Source organism: Mauremys mutica, chromosome 24, assembly GCF_020497125.1.
Source record: "Mauremys mutica isolate MM-2020 ecotype Southern chromosome 24, ASM2049712v1, whole genome shotgun sequence".
Classification (NCBI taxonomy): Eukaryota; Metazoa; Chordata; order Testudines; family Geoemydidae; genus Mauremys; species Mauremys mutica.
Window position 1 is genome coordinate 5,314,344 of NC_059095.1, and position 19,200 is coordinate 5,333,543.

A 19,200-nucleotide genomic window follows, 5' to 3' on the forward strand; every position below is an offset into this window, starting at 1 on the left:
CAGGGTGCAACGGTGTATTTTTCTTTCAGGTTAGACAGATATTAAAGGGAAAGGTGGGCCCATGCACTGAGCCGGGCCCCTGGAGAGCCCCCAGCACTGCCGCTTGGCTCCTGCCACTTGCAAATAGAGCGGAAAAAGAAAAGGGGGAATCAAATCCAGTGCATCCGTTTAACTTGAAAGGTGGCTAGTCCTGCTATGGGTGTGAACTTGCCTTAAGCAAACAGGCTCACACAGAGGAAGGTGCGTCACCAGTTCGACTTTTAAAAAAAGGCAGATTTTACACTTCAGGTTTCCAGTCCCATTCCCCCTCGTCAGCCAACAGTATAATTGTACCAGATGCGTCATCGTTCCCATACTTTATGCCACTTGTGACTTCACAGTGACAGCAGAGACCAAACTTCGATCCCTCACCCCCAAAAATTCTCAGCCCCCCCCATACTTGAGCTAAAACGAGAATCTCCATAAAACTGTTTGCACTATAGGACATGTGACACACATCTGAAAAGTTCCGATTCCATCCTGTGGAGGGCAATGGTGGACACACACTTCACCAGTTTATTACAGTACAGTGATTCCCTCTCTACTCCCAACTCCACAAGTTAGGTAGGGAGATAGAATCCAAGCCCAACAGTCTGTCTATTTTCATGGCTCAAGCTAAGCGGAAAAAAAACAAAAACCACCACAACCAGCAGAAGTGACTCAAAATAATGACTTTTAAAAAAATTATTTAATTTTCCATTTTAAATGATCTCGCATCAGAAATCTGGATTTAAATTGGACAGCGACCCTTTAACTCAACTGAAAAAGGGCCCTATTGCTATCCCAGTGAAATATACTGAGACGGCACTTCCAAAAGCAGACAGCTGTTGACAGACAGTTCCCGCGGCTGTCCAAAGTGCCCTGTCCTATATGGGGTGGCAGGGGACAGGTGGCCTGGCACCGGCCAGAGGCAACAGAACAACCTGTTGCCTGGGTAATTTAAGACTAGACAGGGCTGCTTTAAGGACTCTGCACTGGCTGCCAGAGAAGACGAGGACCAAGTTACCCTGCAATTCCTACAATTGTAATGGAAAGCTACACCTGAGTACAGCGTGTGTGTCCCAGCATGCTCCGGAACGACCACAATAGGCATGGTCCAGAGATGCAGACAGAAAAGTATCCCACCCCCTCTCGCCTCCCCCAGGCTGAGTCCATGGGATTCTCTCCCAAAAAGCAGGTCCCAGGGCTGCCCCCAAACTGGTTCTTCCCACCAGCCACCAAAGGTCGATCCTGCCCCTTGCACAGAGTGAAAGCGCTATCGGAGGCTCAGCAAAAAGCTATGGCATTACAACATTCTGACTGTACGTGGGCAGAGACCTCTCTCAGCCCCCACTAGGACTTCAAACAGAACACAGCCCCAGAGGGGGTTTTGGCAATGCTCTGGCCCGTCGCCATATGGCATCATGCCGTCAAAAATCAGACCGGTGATGGAGGCTAAACCATCCGGCACCTGCTTGAGAAGCGTGGCACCCGTATTTATACGGCAGAAGGGAGACATCGGTGCGAATCCCTCAGCGCACCACACGATTTTAGTGAACATGAGACCTGTATGCTAAAATTCTGTTAAATAAGCGCGATGGTTTTCAAACATGCAAAATCTGTTTCAGTTTATGGCGCTTTTCTTAAATCAAGAGGCGTCTCTGTGCAATCTAAGAACGCTCCTGTGTTAATTTGCATAAAACCAAGCTACTTTACCTAATTAGGAAGTAACAGACCGGCTAAGTGTTATAGTATCCCCATTCAGTGGCTGGGCCAGAAGATAAAAGCCTACTACTGTTAAACATTAAGGGATGTACTCTTGTAGCCCAAGGAGAAAAGGCTTGTATTTTCAGCAGTGAAGGTCCCCTGCTCACAACCCATGTTGGAGATAGAACTGCATTAATTTATACGCCGCTGCATTAATTCAAGTCAGTATGCAAGGCCTATGCCACAGAAGGTGTTAATTTATGCAAATTTATACATCCATACTCACAGCTCCTCCTCTTCCTCCGAGCCCATCTCCTGCTGGTACCTGCCATCCTCCTCCTCCTCCTCCTCCCCCTGCTCTTCCTCTTCGTCCTCCTCTGAGGCCTGGCTCTCATCGGACATTCCCGGGCTGGGTGAGTGGCTGAGTCCAGCGGCCGCTGCCCGCATAGCGGCCAGGGCAGCCATCTGGGCCCGCTGGATGCGGGCGCTCTCGAGCTCCACCCCCTCCTCGGGTGGGGCGGGGTCCTGGCTGCGGCCACGGGCCAACTGCGAGGCCCCGGCAGGGAGGGCAACGTTCTGTCCGGAGGGTGGCGGAGGGGGCAGTGCTGGCGGGGGAGGTGTGGAGCGCTGCTGCTCCTGCTGCCGCGCCTCCAGCTCCTGCTGCAGCCGCGCCCGCTGCTGCCGCTGCAGGTTCTCCATCACCGCCTGCAGCTTCATGGCTCTGCCAGCCGGGGGCAGCTCCCTGGCGGAGTTGGCGGGCAATGCACCTGGGGTGCAATGCCCTGGAGTTGAGGATGCAATGTCCTGGAGGGGAGGGGTATCTGGAGGACAACGCCCTGTGGGGTGCAGTGCCCCAGGGGAGCTGGCCGGGAAGTTCCTAAGAGGGCAGAAAGCCCTGGACTGGGAGGTATCTGGTACCCTGGGAGGAGGGGGGTTACAACACCCCTGAGGGAGTACGGTGCAATGCCTTGGGGGAAATGCACAGAGACGCTGCACTGGGGGATGCGGGCACCAAGGCGTTACACTAGGGGCTGCTTTGCATCGAGGGGCCGACACCCTGATGACACCAGAATGTTTCCCTGGGGACCAGGGATGGGACCCTCTGAGCAATCAGCTGGTTGCAAGCCTCTGCTCCAGGGCTGTTAGCCTCTGCAAACAAAATACTTCAGGGCCGATGCCCCTCCGGCTCAGCAGGCAGCCAGCGCAGTCCTGGACATTGCACGCCCCGTAGCTCGACAGGCACTCCCCAGGCTGGACTGCAGCCTCCTTCCTTCCTCTGGCCCTGCTGCAGTGGTAGGGCTGGATCCCGCTAGTCCTTGGCCAATTCTGCTTCATCCAGGTGTCTGCGCAAACCTGGGGGGGGCGGAGAGAGAGAGAGAAAGCAGGGTTAGTGCAGACTGGGTTGGGGTTACCTTCTTGTGGGTGACTGCAGGGAGGAAAGAGTTAACCAGGAGCCTCATTAATCCAGAATTAACCTGGGCTCTGCCTAGACAGGAGGGAGGAAGGTAGGGGAAGAAGACCACAGCAGAGAGGAAGAAGTGGGGAAATGAAGTTGGGGGTGGGGAGGGACAGTCCTTCAGCTTGATCTACAAGCCTGTTGCTTTGCAATCCGAGAGCTGCCGAGCAGGGCGGTCTGGTCATTAGACACCCGCCTCCCACCACCTCCTGGCAGCCCTGGTGTCACTGACCCACAGATAATGGGCTCCCTCCCCCCCACACCCAACACCTACTCCGTGATCCTTCACCCCAGGCCCCCGCTGCTCCTCCAAGGCCCAGCCATTACTGGGAGAGCCAGACGCAGACCCACCTCCTCCTCCCCAGCAAGGAGGCAGAGCTGAGACCGCCCTGACCTTGGAGACAGAGTCAGGGAAACTGGCTAGTGCATGGAGGAAGGCTCCCTGCTGTGCCTACCTCTCCCCGTCCTCAGGACCTAACCGTGCACCCCGACCTGCTCAGTCCAAGGGCGGGTGACCAGATAGCAAGTGTGAAAAGTCAGGACGGGGTGGGGGTGAAATAGTCGCCTATATAAGACAAAACCCATATAAAAATCAGGCCATCTGGTCACCCTCGTCCGAGGCGGCAGAGGGGAAAAACAAACAGACCGACCAAAGGACACAGTTAGGTTCAGTCTGTACCGCACAGCGGCTCGGAGCTGAGGGACAACTGTGCATCTCAGCCTCCCGGTACAGCGGTTATAGCACGGATGAGCCCACAGAATCCACACTAGGAGCCGGACCGATTCCTTACTGGGGTGCACAAGTCAGGCTCTGGACTGGGACCCAGGTAACCTACCTAGGTGCTGGCCCCACCTCAGCCACTACTTTGCACATGGTACTTCTGTGCCTGCGTTTCCCTGTAACGTCCAGCGTATCGGACAGCAACACTGATCCACCTCCGCAAAGCGTCTCAGACCCTCACACACGGAATATCAGCCAGCCCGCACCGCGGTCCGCGTCTGGGGTTGAATATGGCTTGTCCAGTGGCATTTAAAAAAAAAAATGGCCGGCAAGGGGGGGGGGGAGCAGGGAGCCATTTACTTCTCATCAGCAGCTAGGCCACCTGTTTAGAGACTGGACTAGCAAAAAGCCAGTTTCTAACAACGTGAGGCGGCCAGCATGGATGGGGCTCAGACAGGGGGCAAGATCTAGGCTAGAACCCGTCCTGCAAATCTGCGGCTATCCGCCTTACATCCACAAACCATGTCTGCAGATACGGATTTTGTATCCGCCCAGGGCTCTACGCGTCCTGACCCCCGTCCTGCTGGCGGATGGAATTAGTTTACCTGCAATGGAATTTACACACAGTTCCTTAGACTTGTCAACAGGTCCTGAAGCAGGGTCCCTGCCCCAGAGCCCGGTACTCCCCCTCACGGGGGGTCAGTATGCTGCGACGCAGGGGTTCCCAGCCTCGGGTGGCCCAGGACGCCACTTTGACAGATTGCCAGGCGCACAAGGGCTACATGTCGTTTGCCCACACAGTTACGCACTTAAGGAAAATAAACGCTTGAAAAGCCTGTCTGCCCTTTTCGTGAAAGGGAGAAGTTCCTCGCTGAATTCATCAGCTGTGAAAACAAGAGCCCACTTCCCCTCCACCCCTCAGGTTTTCCCAGTACTATTAAAAAAAACCTGCCTACGCTAGACTAAGATTTCCCAACATTGGGCTTTTATTACAGTAATATCCAGCCATGATCAGGGCCCCCTTGACCTGGGGGCTGCACAGACACATAGCGAAAGAGCCCCTGCCCCAAAGAGCCCAGGCGAAAGAGACAAAGGGTGGGAAGGGAAAGACGCACAGAATAGGGAAGTGACATGCCCACAAGTCACGTAGCGCAGAGCTGGGAACAGAAGGCACGTCTCCTGACTCCCAGTCCAGTGCCCTAGCCACTAGGCCCCGCTCCCAGCGGTTCAGCTCCCCTGGCAGCCAGGAAGCAAAGACTGGAGTGGTAGAGTAGCCACCTGTGTCTAACCCGGTCCAGGACGGGTCCAGAGGACACCAGAGACTTGTTAACACGGCACTCCCACTGTCGCTGGCACAGAGAGCAGCATAACCAAAGCTCCTGAGGGGACCAACAGGGCTGGATTCTGGTCTGGTAAAGTCATCAGCCCCCCGTGGGCTGCACTGCCAGATCTAAGATCGAGTACAACAGAAGGCAGCTGCCGAGCTAATTTGTCCCTTGGGCTTCACCGCTTAGAGGACCAATCCTCACCCTAGGTGCCACCATTTTGAAGTCGACCCGGCTGCACCACGGTAGTTCCAACGCAGTTAAAAATACACTGGGGGGCTTCAGGCCCAGACAGGATCAAGCTGCATTTTAAACAGTGTTCCTGGAGTGGGGACGAGATGGGGGGGAAAATGTGGCACAACAAAAAAAAAAAAAACCACCACACCCCACCCTACACACCTTAATTTTTTATTTTAAGTCTCCACCAATATCGTTCTAGTTCTTAGACAAGGAATCTCATGTCCATCCCTTCTGCATTGGTTTCTCTGCAATTGTTCAGGGGATTGAGTTTTCCTGCTGGGAATGAGGACTGGGAGCAATTTAACTCCGCTTTAAACTGTAACTGTGCCGGGGGAACCATCCGGCTGTAACAGAGTTCCTCAAGGTGGTAGAAATCACAGTGTAATTGGACCTTTGGCCTGGTCCAGTTTAACTGAAAGAGTTTGATTAAGCTGGTTTGAAACCAGCGCCGGGTGTATGTGTGCGCCCCAACACTGCTTTAAGACCCGTTTAGCTCAGTCACAAGAGAGCGCTGAACTGATAGAACCGGTTTTAAAAACCAGTCTCATCCACACACTGGTTTGCATCAGTTTAACAAAAAAAAATATCAATTTAAAAAACGGATTTAAAAAGCTAAACTGGTGCCCCTTTCACATTTCTAGCCCTGCCCATCCACACTGGAGACAGAGAAGCAGCACTGCCAACGTGAGTGCATCAGACGACAGAGCTCTGCTGGGAGAAATCTGCAGACAAATCCAGGCCTAAGCAGGACAGTGACCCATTTCATGGACGGCTCTGAGCGCTTCAAAGACACTGGGGTCGGTTTATTCTGAACCAGTTGGAGCAGGTGCAGAAATCTAGTCCCTTCTGAAGAGAACGCACTACAGGGAAATCAGTAGGTGGAGCAGGATGCATGATTTCCAGAGGCAGGGACAGCTATAGCAGCTGGGTCGGACTTGCATGATTTACAAAGAGAAGGAGGGAAACATTTCTAGATCATCTCACGTGTGTGTGTTTAAGCCAGAGTGACTGTTTATGTTTGCAAAATGCAGGCTGTGGGCTATACACTAGGGGCTTGTTGATGCAATTTTTGCACCACTTGAATTATAATCTGTTCAGAAGCTGGTATACAGAAAGCAGTAGAATCCCCTGGCAGAGATCTAGTTATGGCCGTACACAGGCGATTATATACATCTGGGTAGCAAAACTGCAGGAATAAACTGCACCTTAAAGCACCTTCATCCAGACATAACTGCATCCGTGCTGTTGGCGTTGGGCATGTACCAATTTACCTATCCGCTGAGGCAGTACAACTTGCGTGTTTATCTCTGAACTGGTCTCGGTGTTAATGGCTGGAGGTCTAAGACCCTCTTGAGTCTCGACATGTCAGATAAAATGGAATTAGGTGGAGAGAGGCGAGAAGAGGGTTATGAATGGGATTGAGAATATTTGTGCACAGACTTTACCAGCGTAAGGATTGAATGTCGTATCTGAAGGATTATCCTAGCCCATGTAGATTAATAATGCCAAAAAAAAGTGAATAAAGCCCGAGCTCTGTTCTTAGCTATCACGGCCAGGAGTAAGGAGTTCATTCGTTGCTGAAGACAAGGCAATCAGATTTTTTGGGACCCTGGCAGCTCACAGGTTATAAACAATTCAGAGACATGTTGGACTGAAAGGGTCCTGGAGAAGCTGAGACAGGACCAAGTAAACCCTAGACTACACCTGACGGGTGTTTGTCCAACCTGTTCTTAAAAAAAATAATAATTTCACAACCTCCCTTGGAAGCCTGTTCCAGAGCTGAACTATCAGAGTCAAAAAGATTTCCTAACATCAAACCTAAATCTCCCTTGCTACAAATTAAGCTCATTACTTCTTGTCCCACCTTCCGTGGAGAACAACTGATCTCAAACCAGTTCTCCAAGAGGTTTCAGCTGGGGAAAAAACCAGAGCCAAGAAAAAGCTGAACAAGCACTTTAGCAGGGAAGGCATCCTGAGCCCTCGCCCCATGTCGGAGACATTAGTTGTTTAATGATGTCGTAGGCAGCAGAGGGGAGAGGAGACAAAAGCAGGTTTATAAAAGGCCGGTAGTTAGCTATGAGAGGACACAATGGCTGGCTTTTCCTCCTCCACCAAGATGTAAACCCTCAAGGGGGGAGGGGGGGGGAGGAATCTGTGTGGCATCCAGCACTGCCCTGCTCTACACAAGGAAGTTGCATGGCCTTAACTAAACCCCTATCATTACAGCGCTGATGCAGCTAGGCTGGTACAGAGAGGTTTATACCAGTGTTGCTGCACTGGTGGGGAAGCAAAGGGGCCTTCTACCACTGCAACTGTGTCCACGTTAAGGGTTGCGCTCATTTTTTTTTTAAAACCAGAAATCGCACCCTGAGCCAAAAGTTACACCGGTACAAAACCGGTGTTTAGACCAGGCCCGTCTCGTGTTGGTGTTTAATACAGAGTGTACCCACCTGTTGTCTCTTCTTATACTTGCTCTTCGGGGCAGACACAGTCTTTGTTCTGCGTCTGTACAGCGCCTAGCGCACTGCGGTCCTCAGTCACGGACCAGGCGCCTAGGTGTTACCGCAAATAAATACAACACGTTCTGGGGTCTTGCCTGCATGGCGCATTTCAGCGTCGCTGCCCCAGTGAGGCCTACCAGAGTTGGAAGTTAGGCCTCCAGCGTCCACACCTCTTACGTTGGTATAGCCCCCAGCACAGTGACTGGGGCTCTCACATGCTACCGTAATACACAAGAGACTAGGACATGGTGGATTCCAGTTTTGTAAAGAGAGGGGGACGGACGGACACACCCACCCCTCTTTAGGCTGTTCTAAACAGTCCCTTACTGAGCAGTAACAAGTAGCAGCTGGTGCGGACGCAGGGTGAAGGAGAAAGGGTCTTTCCTGAAAGCATCTACTGCCTTCTCCAGCGTTCAGCAAGGACCTTGGCATCTGGAGAAGGCTCACACCAAAGGGCGCCCCATGCGGTCGGCCTGGCTAGGGCAGATGCTGGAGCACCCCGCAGCACAGGCAGGCTGCGGGGTTCTCTATCCAAGTCTCAGGAGTTACCAGCCGTGTTGTGGCACAAGGCTGGAGTGGACACTCTTACTGTCTTGTCTGTACATCCAAAGGAGGCCAGTGACATCCCTCCAGCAAGCCCTGATGCAAAGGCCTGGTCTGTAGCTTCTCCTCTAAGCAGAGGCTGGAGGGAGGCACAAATCTATGCTAATCTGGGGAAAGATCAGCCCCCACCCCCAGAATCCCCACAACCCCTCCCTGCTGCAAAGCAAACAGCAGGATCAACTGGCTTTTAAGACGCTTCCTAGAAAGTCTGATCCAGAGCCAGGGCACCCAAGAGCGAACAAGATGCTGGGTCTAGGGAGCAGCATTGAGAACACCGCAGTTCGTTATCCCAAATTGTCCTTGTTCACAGGGTGGACAGGAATCCGGTTCAAACACTATTGGAATCCTAGTAGCACCTGGAGGCTTAGACTCGGCTCAGGACCCCGCTGTGCTCGAGGTGGTATAGACACATAGTAAGAGACAGCGCCTGCCGTAAGGAACTTACAGTGTAAACAGACAAACAAGGTGGGAGGGAAAACAGAGACACCGACAGGTGAAGTGACTTGTCCAAGGTGACACCACAGGGCTGGGAATGGAACCCAGGTCTCCCGAGTCTCAGGACAGTGCTCTATCCACTAGCCTATGCTGCCACTAAACACAGAGATTCTCTTATCTATATAAGCCAGGCTTAAAACAAGGTCCCAGCTGGACTGTGGCTAGGACCTTAATTGTGTCTATGTACCCAGATTTCTTGCACCTTCCTATGAAGCACCAGTGCTGTCAGAATATTGGAATAGCTGGACCATTGGTCCAGCCCCATATGTTAGCTCCTGTGTTCTTAATTATACAGCGGAGGTGGGGAAGGGGTTTGGTCTGACAAGCACAGTTCTCAGAATAGGAAGATTCCCACGCACACCAAATCAGGAAGCCAGGCGAGACCCCTGGTTTCAAAACCCAGCTCTGGGCAGTGCTCAAAAGTACAAGTCCAGCAAGGAGTGACCGGCTCACCCAGCACTTATCCGCTGACGGCCGCAAATGTGGTTCTGTCTCGGACTGCACGTAGGCCTGAACAGTCCTAACCTTGTCCCCACATTGCCCTGCTAAAGCCAGACGCTGCCGCACCAATGGAACAGAACCTGGATGTTGCTTTCTCCCTTCTATGCTGCAAGAGGAGAAAGCATTTCAAAGGCATGAGGTGGGGACTGCTTTATATCACCGGGTCCCATAACCTCACAGCTGTTGTGGCAGAGAAACCAGCAGAAGTGGTGCTAGCCCACTGGGGGCCCCAAGCAGGAATATTTTCGGCCCCCTTTCCCACTCCTTAAAAACACTAATCGCATTATTTCCACAAACCAGATATATATTTATATTTTCACACACCACACCACACACACTTGTTAAAAAGTCCACATTAAATAAGATGCATGGTATTTTGGGAGGAACACTAAATCAGGACCCCCAAAAATTGCTTGGTCTGCTTATGCCTCATGCCACCACTGGAAACACATTAGATTTCGTAGCCATCCTGTGCAGTAAAGGACATTCTCAAACCCTGACTGCAGCAGGTGTACGAGATAGAACGGCTGGAACACCAGCAGCACTGGCTCATACTAGGGCTCCCACCATGGTCTGGAGGACAGAGCAATGGAAACAGGAATGAGGAGAGCAGAATTCTTATGCCCATCTCCGCCACTGACCCGCTGGGTCACCTTGGGCAAGTCACTTCGTCTGTAACTGCTCCTGCGTGTTATCATAAGCGCTTAGAGTGGGGATTGTCTTATCTGTTTCTGCAGCGCCTGGCCCAATGGGGCCCCGATCTCAGCCTAGGCCTCTAGGCACCACTGCAACATAAGCAACAACAGCAGTTACCAATGGGGGAGGGAGGGGGGCGTGATTGCAACTGCGGGAAAGGCACAAACAAGGCTGAGAAGTCTCTGCTCATTCCTCCGCCCTCCCCGTTTACAAGAAAAGGGTGGTGAGCTCCATTCATAGAGAGACAGATCACAACTGGAACACGAGTCATTACAGTAACCATGAGCTTGTAAGTCACACTTCTCTGGTGGTTGGCTCTCTTGTTTTGCTATGACTTGCCAACTTTGATCAATGCACTGATCAAAAACCAGAGCAACTAGAAGTCACTTTTGTACGATTAGCTTAAATTAACTCAACACCTTCTGGCAATACAAAGGATCTTATAGTAAGAAGTTGCTCAGTGAGGGACTGAGGGTGGAGGGGGAAATCCATTGCCTTCTAATAAAGCTAAAGGAGAGCTGTACTGTATTCTCTGGGGGTGGGGAGGTATTTTGGGGTGCCTACATCAAGTGATCTCTTGTACAGGTTTCTGCTATATTCCCGTGCAATTGTACCCTGTGCAAAATGAATTTCTAACCACGCTTATGAAAGCAGGCAAGGGGGCTTGGGAAGCCAGTGTGAAAATTTGATCTTGTGGATTGAACAAATGTACCCAGTGAAAAACTGCTTTCCAAAGAGGCCCTCACCTATGCAATGGGTAGAGGTGCAGGTCTCTAGACAAGTCTCACACACACACACTTTTCATCCCTGGCTGAGGGGCAGCAAGTGAAGGGGGAGGGCGTGTTGCCACGGGCTGTCTGCCGTTTGACCTCCATGGATCATTTTCTTAATGGAGAATGACGTAGTGTCAAAATAATTATTTTCTAAGTAAGGGGTTCCCTCCTGAACCCCCAGCCAGAACAGATCCATTTAATGGATCTTGAAAGCCACATCAGAAGGTAAGGGAGAAGTGGCCTTGAATTAAATGAGAGTCAGAGGCAAGGGCCTGGTGATATCTGTGGAAGCCAATTAAAACCACACCCTATGCAAGGTAGTGTTGTCTAGTGGATAGGGATTCAAGAGATTACCCACTGACCTACTGTGTGACTTTGGGTAAGCCACTTCCCCTCCCACCCGTTAGCTGTCAGTCTCTGAAGCGCTTACAGTCTAAAGGGACATATCTTATGATGTGTCTGTACAGCACCTGACACACTGGGGCCTGGATCGTGGGCACTGCTGGACTCATTTTAAAAATAGTCGCAGAAGTCTGATGTGCTAGAAGCAAGCATGTTGGCACTTCAGCTGCTAACCCCACTGACTTCCCACGAGAGCAGGTGCTCAAAAGAAAAAGAAAAAAAAAATGGTGTCAGTTGAATTCAGCTAAAAATAAGCCATAGCAGACAGTTAGGGTTTTGCAAGTCGATGGACAGCTCTGTTGTGTCACGCTGCCTAGCCACACAGCACATGCACAGACACGGCGGCGTAGTGACCTGGAGTGGACAACTGGTTTCAGTTTACCTTGAATCCATTTAAGGAACAATCCAAAGATCAACAACGCTGGGGGTGGGGGTGTTCTTGCAAGTATACTGCCGTGGTTTAAAAATTAAGTCAGGTGAGGAAAAAAATAAATCAGAAAAGCCAGAACAGGGGGGGAAATCTGCCCTGATCTCCCTCTCGTGGAGCAAGACACCCTGCATCAGGCCATGGGGAAAATGGGCCGGCTGTCTGGTTTTAAAGAGACGCTGCAGATCCTCCTTTAGCACAGACAGGTTGCTTTGCATTTTTGTTTTTAAACGTATGTTTTTGCCCACTCTGTCCGCTCCCCTCCCCTTTCGGTCTTCCCACACATTAAAGCAAGAGAAGCCATTTCCTCCCTCCCAGAATTTGTTTGTTGCTATGGCACGGTTGAGCGAGCTGCAGGAGAGAACAGAGAACTCCATCGATAACCCACATTGATGAGTGTTAGAAAGTGGCTTTTGGTCTTGCCTGTACCGATGTCGCCCGCCTGACGGGTCTAAAAACTGAGAGTCAGGCCCTGCAACAAGTCATGGGATTTACACCTACATAAGGGTTGGGGCCTTCTGTTTTTTTAAGCCTTTAGAGTTTATATTTTTAATCTTGTCGGTGAAACGTAATTAAAAAAAGGAATAAATCTGAGATTCGCACAGAGTCTTGGAGCTGAAACACTAAGAGAAAGAGCAAATACTGCAAGCCTCACAAACACCCTGACAACAAACAAGGGAGCGTGGTGTTTGCCCTGTGTCTATTGTCATCATTGGCACCCATGCAGAATACTACCATCGCGATGGTGTCAGAAATCGGCCCACCTCCACATCAGCTACAGGAGGCAGTGGGGAAGTAGCCCAGGGATCTCCAAAAAATACAATTTAGAACAATTAAAGCCATTTGTATTGCCGTGGTGCCTCAAGGCACAGTCATGGACCAGAAACCATGGAACGAATGGAAATGCAGAATGAAAGAGGGCCCCAGGCCCTACTTAAATTGTAACCCCACCTTCTTGAATGGATATTATCCCCATTTCACAGATACAAAAACTGAGGTCCAGAGAGAAGTGACTTCCCTAGAATCGCACAGCAAATGACTAGCAGTGACTCTTAGAACCCTGTCCTAGCCACTAAACTGCATTCCCTTTCATTCCAAGTTCTGAAGGGTGCATGTTATTTATTTATTAGATACACACACAATTACAAAACGTTGGAAAGTATCCTTTCCAACGCTAAAGTTTTGTTTTTGTTGAAGATACAAGGAGAAATAAATACCTGCCAGAACAGATTTTAAACAAGCTGCTTACAACGTTAGCTTGTAGTTAAAATCATTTGAGTTCAGGGGAAAATGCACCTGCTCAGCTTTTGGTGAAAGAAAAATTGCTCCAGGCTGTAAGAACAGCCAAACTACAGAAATTAGGAATATGAAACAAAGATGCTGGTACAACCTTAAATATAAACTATTTCCACTAGATCACAGCAACTTTTTAAGGAGCACCTTTTGTTCCCCAGGGCCCCAAGCCACTTTACAAACTAAAATACAGAACGGTATCATTACGTCCATCAGTGTAGGGCTGCCACCTCTGGAGCAGCTCGAAGCAGCTGTTCTAACTGAACACAGCAACTCTAAGCTACAGTCGAGGACAGGAAAAGAAAAACACCGTGGTCATTTGAATTGCTAGAGCCTCCAGGTCAGTAAGTTATTTATATTACAGTAACAACCAAGGGCCTTAATTGGGAATCAGGACCCCGTTGTGCTAGGCACTGCCAAAACAAGCAAACAAATCTTAAAGAGAATGTGCCTGTCGATAAATTCCAGTTAATATTCCCACCAGCTGCCCTGATTAGAAGTCTGTGGTCTCATTAACAGGACGGACTAATATTAGCCACGAAGCAGCACAGTAACAACTCTGCCATCCTGACACACAATCGCTTCCCTGCGTCAGGCCTCTGCCTCTCAAGGAGCAACGTCCAGCAAAGGTTTTTGAGTTTGCAGAGGACAAGTCGGGACCCAGCACAGGACTGAGATGCAGTGGGGGGCGACCACAAAGCTGGGGAGCAAAGGATTTTGCAGTTGCGGGGCGGGACGGGTGTTGAAAGCGAGCCTTGCTTATCCCATGCTCGGCTCCACACAGCGCGACTTGTTCTTCAGTTTCGTGAACACTAAATGCTCCCGTTTCTTTTTGAATTGCGATATTGACCCCAATGTTTTAATAAGATGGATCTTAGTGAGGCAAAGTGACAGGCAAGGCAGGTTAACACTGGAGACTGTAGAAACCTGTATTCTATTCCCAGATCTGCCACAGACCTGCTGCCTGACCCTGAGTCTCATCTTCCCCTCCAATACTGTCTTGTCCATTTAAATTAAGCTCTTCAGGGCAGGGATGGGTCCTCATTACACACACACACACACACACACACACTCTCCTAGCACAATAGGTCTCTAGGTGCTACTCTAATAACTAACAGTAATAAGTCATTTAGATTCTAGCAAGCACAGGATTATTATTTTTTTTTGACAGACACCCGGCCTAAATGGAGATCGAGGGGACGGGGAAAACAGTTGTTACATGACAGGGTTAAATACGCTCCCTTACCACCCCCAAGTTGTCCCAAGCTTTTATATTGTGGAGGGTAGGTGGAAATCAGACTTCAGTCACTCCGCCTGAAAAACCCATGCACCAATTTACACAACTGGAAATGGCGTGGAGGCAGAATAGAGACACACACACACACACTCCAGCAATCAGAGAAGGGGGGTCACATTTTAAAAAGCCAGGAGTAACAAAGGTTAAGTTCAGACATAGCAAGAAACAAGGCAAAACAAAAAGACTGATCTAAAAAGCCAGAGAGTTTTGTAAACCAAAAAGAAAAAAAAACAAGAAAAAATCCAAGGCAGTTCTATGGGCTTCCTTGGAGAATTTCTAGCAGCAGCATTCATATCTACCACCCGGCCCCCCCACCTCCGGCCCTTTTCTCCCACCCAAATATAGATCTGTATTTGCAAGTCAGCCCTGTAGAATCAATAGACCCTGATCCCCAACCATGTAAGCAACCTGGGGGGTGGTGGGGGAAATAATCACACAATCGACGTGGTCAGTTTTACCGGGTTCTTTCTTTAAGCTGCTAAATGAGGAGGGTTCCTCTCATACACAGGGCCAGGGAGGATAGAAAAAAAAAAAAAAAGCAATAATCAGCCCAAGCCAAGCTCCGGATTTGAATGGGGAATAATAGCCTGTGTGTGCCTGGAACTATCCAGGGCCTTTCTAGCTGCTGGGGGAGCGGGGGAGGTTGAAGTGCTTTGCCATGCACGGAAAAGGTCAGTGTCCAACTCTTGCTGCGGCTGCGAGGAAAAAAAAATGGAGCCTTTTGCAAAGACACTAGAGACAAGCAATTTACAGCTAAACCGGGCGGAGAGTTTGCACGGAACCCTGCCCGGGGGCAGAGCCCCGCTCCCCCGGGGAAAGGCTCCACGGCTTCTAACGGCGTTAATCGAGCTCCTAGGGTGGGGGGAGAAGCCCCTTCCCCCCCCCCTGCAAAAAGGGGGTCCGAGCTGCTATTGGCCAAGAGGATTTCCCCCCCCCCGGACACTAAAACAATTGATCTTTGAATTCCAACCCCCCCAAACCGGCTAGATTTCTTTGGAAGTTACCCACAATTTAAAGGGGGCAAAAAAGGGGTGGGGGGGGTTGTCGGGTGCTCGTGCTAATAAAGACTCGACAGGGGAGAAGTCGATAAAAGTTGCAGCCAGTCCCAGCTGCAGGAAAGCCGCCCCCCCCTCCCCGGGCGCCCCCATTCATCCTGCAACTTGGTTTAGCGGGGACCCCCCTCCCCCTTGTTCTAATGCAAAAATTAAAGCCCCCGCAAACCTTCGCCTCTTCCCAGCGCTGGAGATTTCAGCCGGCGGGACCCCCCCCTGGAAAGGGAGGGAGAAGGGAGCGGTGCTTACCCGGGGCAGCCGCTCCGCTGGGGCGCTCCATCGCCGCCCGCCAGTCCCCCGGCAGCCGCTCCGCCTCGCTGCGGAGTAACCGGGCCGCTCCCGGTTTCTTTTTCTTTTTTCGGTATCTCTCTTTTAATTGTGTTTGTTTTAATGCACCCCTATCTGGCCTGATTGGTAAATTTCTCATTGCAGGCAATGCAAGCCCTGGCCACCTTCCCCTCCCCCTGCTGCCTAAGGCGTGCTCATGGCTGGCTGCAGACAAATCATTGGGTGACAAATAGCAATCAGATGCAAATTCCTAACCTCTGAATCAGAGACCTGCCATAGGAGGGGGCTGCCCAGCTAGGGACCATCTCCCATTTCCCCAGCGGCGCCCGAAAAGGCGCCGAGTTTCGGGGCGGCCCGGAGGATTGGAGATTAAACATCCAGCTTCGTGGCCATCCCATGACCTGGGTTGGTTTATTTATTTATTTATCATCTTTGCAGGCACGAGCCTTGGTGTAAGTGGCTGGTGTAATTTTGGTGTAAACGATCGATTATTATTTTATTATTATTTTTAACGACGTACTTGCAAAATTTAAAATTAAGGGCTTGACCCTGCAACCACACACTCAAGCCCCTTTAAAGCTGATGCGGAGGGGAGCTGTGTCCACAAATACCAGGTATTTGCCTAAACGTTGGCAGAATTTAGGCTTTTAAAGCGTTCGAACCCCTGCAGCGCTCCACTGACTTCGGTGCAGGTCTGTGCCTCAGTTCCCCCATCTGGATTTGCTGTCCACACAGGCACAAACCTATATAGACGTGGCTCCTTTAAATTAAAAAAAAAAATAAAAGGCTGAGGCGTAACTGCCTTTAGGTTGGTGGTGTTGCACTTTAGGAAGCGTCTCAAAAGAGCCCGGAAGGTAGAATTTAAAGGGGCACGGTCCATTTGATTTTTTGTTTTTGCAAATACACAAAGCACGTGTGTCATAACGTTACTCGCAGGAGTAGTTCTATGTACCGCCATGGGGACTACTCAAATTACCCACCTGTGCTTAAATCAGCCCCTAACTCTTTTTTTTTTTTTTTAAATCTAGCTCTGGACTGACCAATCTCTAAATAGTATGTCCTGGGTTTTATTTTATTTTTTTGCTTTTTGTGATGTTTTCAGCGCCCTTGAAGCTATTCAGAAGGATGTTTCAGGAAAGGAAAAACGGAGTAAATCTTAACAGACCAGATGATCATCCTGTTTCTCTCGCTCTCCTGTACAATTCCTGCATCAAGCCTGTAATTTCTGTTTGAGCTCCAGCCTCTCTTTGATTTGGTCTTTGCGCCCGCATATGCTCCCGCACAGCTGAATTGTTTCTGCTGGGCTCACAAGAGTAAAGACTACTCTGGCAAGTCAAATCAGCAGTTGTGACTAGAAAACACTCAGGGAGCAGAGGGGAGGGCATAAAAAGGTGTCATTTTTATAAGAAAACAACAATACACGGCACTTTTCCTTTGCGGATCTCAAAGCACTTTACAGAGATCAGTCTCGCTGTCTTCATTTCACAGGGAGGGAAACCGAGGCACGGGAAGCTTACAGCCAAAAGCTCACAGGCGAGCCCACTGATTTGGGGTGTCTAACTTCAGACATAACAGACTATCATGAATCTGTGACTCTGGTACCCCCAGTTTTCAGAAGTGCTGAGAACTCACTACCCTAGTTGAATTCCGTGCGAATGGTAGGGGGCTCAGCACGAGTGAGAATCAGGCACAAAGAGTCTTCTGTGGGGCCCCCCAAGAACTGGGTCAGTCAACATTTCTGCCTTGTGTTCACTAGGAAGAGAAGTATGTTTTTAACACATCGGCTGACACATGGTAAAATCCTATTGTGGACAAGGCAGCTGTAGCTTTAACACGTTAGCTGGTCAGATACCTTGACCCCAACACGTATTAACCAGCCAGCTCTCGGGGTTCCTGAGAATTGACAACACTGGTTTAAGCATATTCATTCAAGAGAAAGCACTGTTGCATTTCGTACAGCTCCATGCACATTGCTGGCACTAAATAAATAGTAAATCCTACTTATTTCCCAGCTGCAACCTCAATCGCTAGAAGATCACAGTGTCCTCAGGCTCTGTATTATTGTTTAGATTCCCCTGAGGCTGTTATCCTTGCAACTATTTAATTTCTTGCAGGAAATTAGTTTATTTCAAACAGTCAAGTCAATACGAAGTATCAGAGGGGGCGCCGTGTTAGTCTGGATCTGTAAAAAGCGACAAAGAGTCCTGTGGCACCTTATAGACTAACAGACGTATTGGAGCATGAGCTTTCGTGGGTGAATACCCACTTCGTCAGATGCATGTGGTGGAAATTTCCAGAGGCAGGTATAAATATGCAGGCAAGAATCAGTCTAGAGATAACGAGGTTAGTTCAATCAGGAGGATGAGGCCTTCTTCTAGCAGTTGAGGTGTGAACACTAAGGGAGGAGAAAATACCAGGGGACTTGAATTTTATTTTGATAAACACGAGTTATTTCCTGCTATAAAATTGCAACACAGCGGTTTAATATTAGGTCAAGGAGGCTATGACGGTCAAGCCAGAAAGGTTCAAATAGATGCTTTTGTTAGGGACACAAGTCTCTGTTAACACAACCTGGTGGTTGCAATTTTAATTACACAAAAAGTCAAGAAATTCAAAGTTATAGTGTACAGCTACCTTGATTGGCAAACTGACACATCTGAAGAAGTGAGGTTTTTTACCCACGAAAGCTTAGGCCCAAATAAATCTGTTAGTCTTTAAGGTGCCACCAGACTCCTTGTTGTTTTTGTGGGTACAGACTAACACGGCTACCCCTGATACTATGCTTCACTTGACATTTACTATGTGTGTAAAGTTAAGCGCACTCCATTGTCACAGGGCATATACAAATGAGTCAGCATGGTCTTATGGGTAGTGCTAGAGAATGGGAGTCAGGACTCCTGCCTTCTTCAGAGCATCGGACTGGGACTCAGGAGACCTGCATGCAGTCTGGGTTGTGCCACTTACCTGCTGGGCAGGTCACTTTCCAGCTCTGTGCCTCAGTTTCCCCATCTAGGAAAATCTAACCTGTCAAGCGCTTTGAGATCTACAGGTGAAGAGTGCTATAGAAGAGTTAGGGGCTATTGTTTTATGCTATGGCTTGTGATGTTAATGTTAGTACAGTGCATGTCTCAGTTACAGCTGCAATGAGAATGCTAGGGCTTTCTCAATCAGAATGGAGCATTAAGAACAATTATTTAACCTTACATTTTGTTTCATTGTTGACAATAAAAACAAATTTACCAGTGCACAGGTAAGGAAAAGTACATTACCTAATCTAGACAAGAATCCAGCATGTCTTAATAATTAGCACTTAATATCCCCAAAGCTCACTAAAACCCCAATCAGTCCTCACAGATACATTGCAGCACAGTCAAGTATTATCACACACACCCATTTTACAGGTGA

At 49.6% G+C, this 19,200-nt stretch overlaps 1 protein-coding gene across 4 annotated transcripts in view; it reads right to left on the reverse strand.

Annotated features, from left to right (window-relative positions):
* The window catches only part of ARID3A (AT-rich interaction domain 3A), a 106,839-nt gene that overhangs the window by 78,039 nt on the left and 9,600 nt on the right, over positions 1–19,200 (reverse strand). For 2 of the 4 annotated variants that reach the window (XM_044998477.1, XM_044998476.1), the window contains one exon: positions 2,012–3,078. In XM_044998477.1, coding sequence (XP_044854412.1) covers positions 2,012–2,442 — 431 coding nt within the window. In that variant the 5' untranslated portion in view covers positions 2,443–3,078. The other 2 variants (XM_044998475.1, XM_044998478.1) reach the window with 2 other exon arrangements.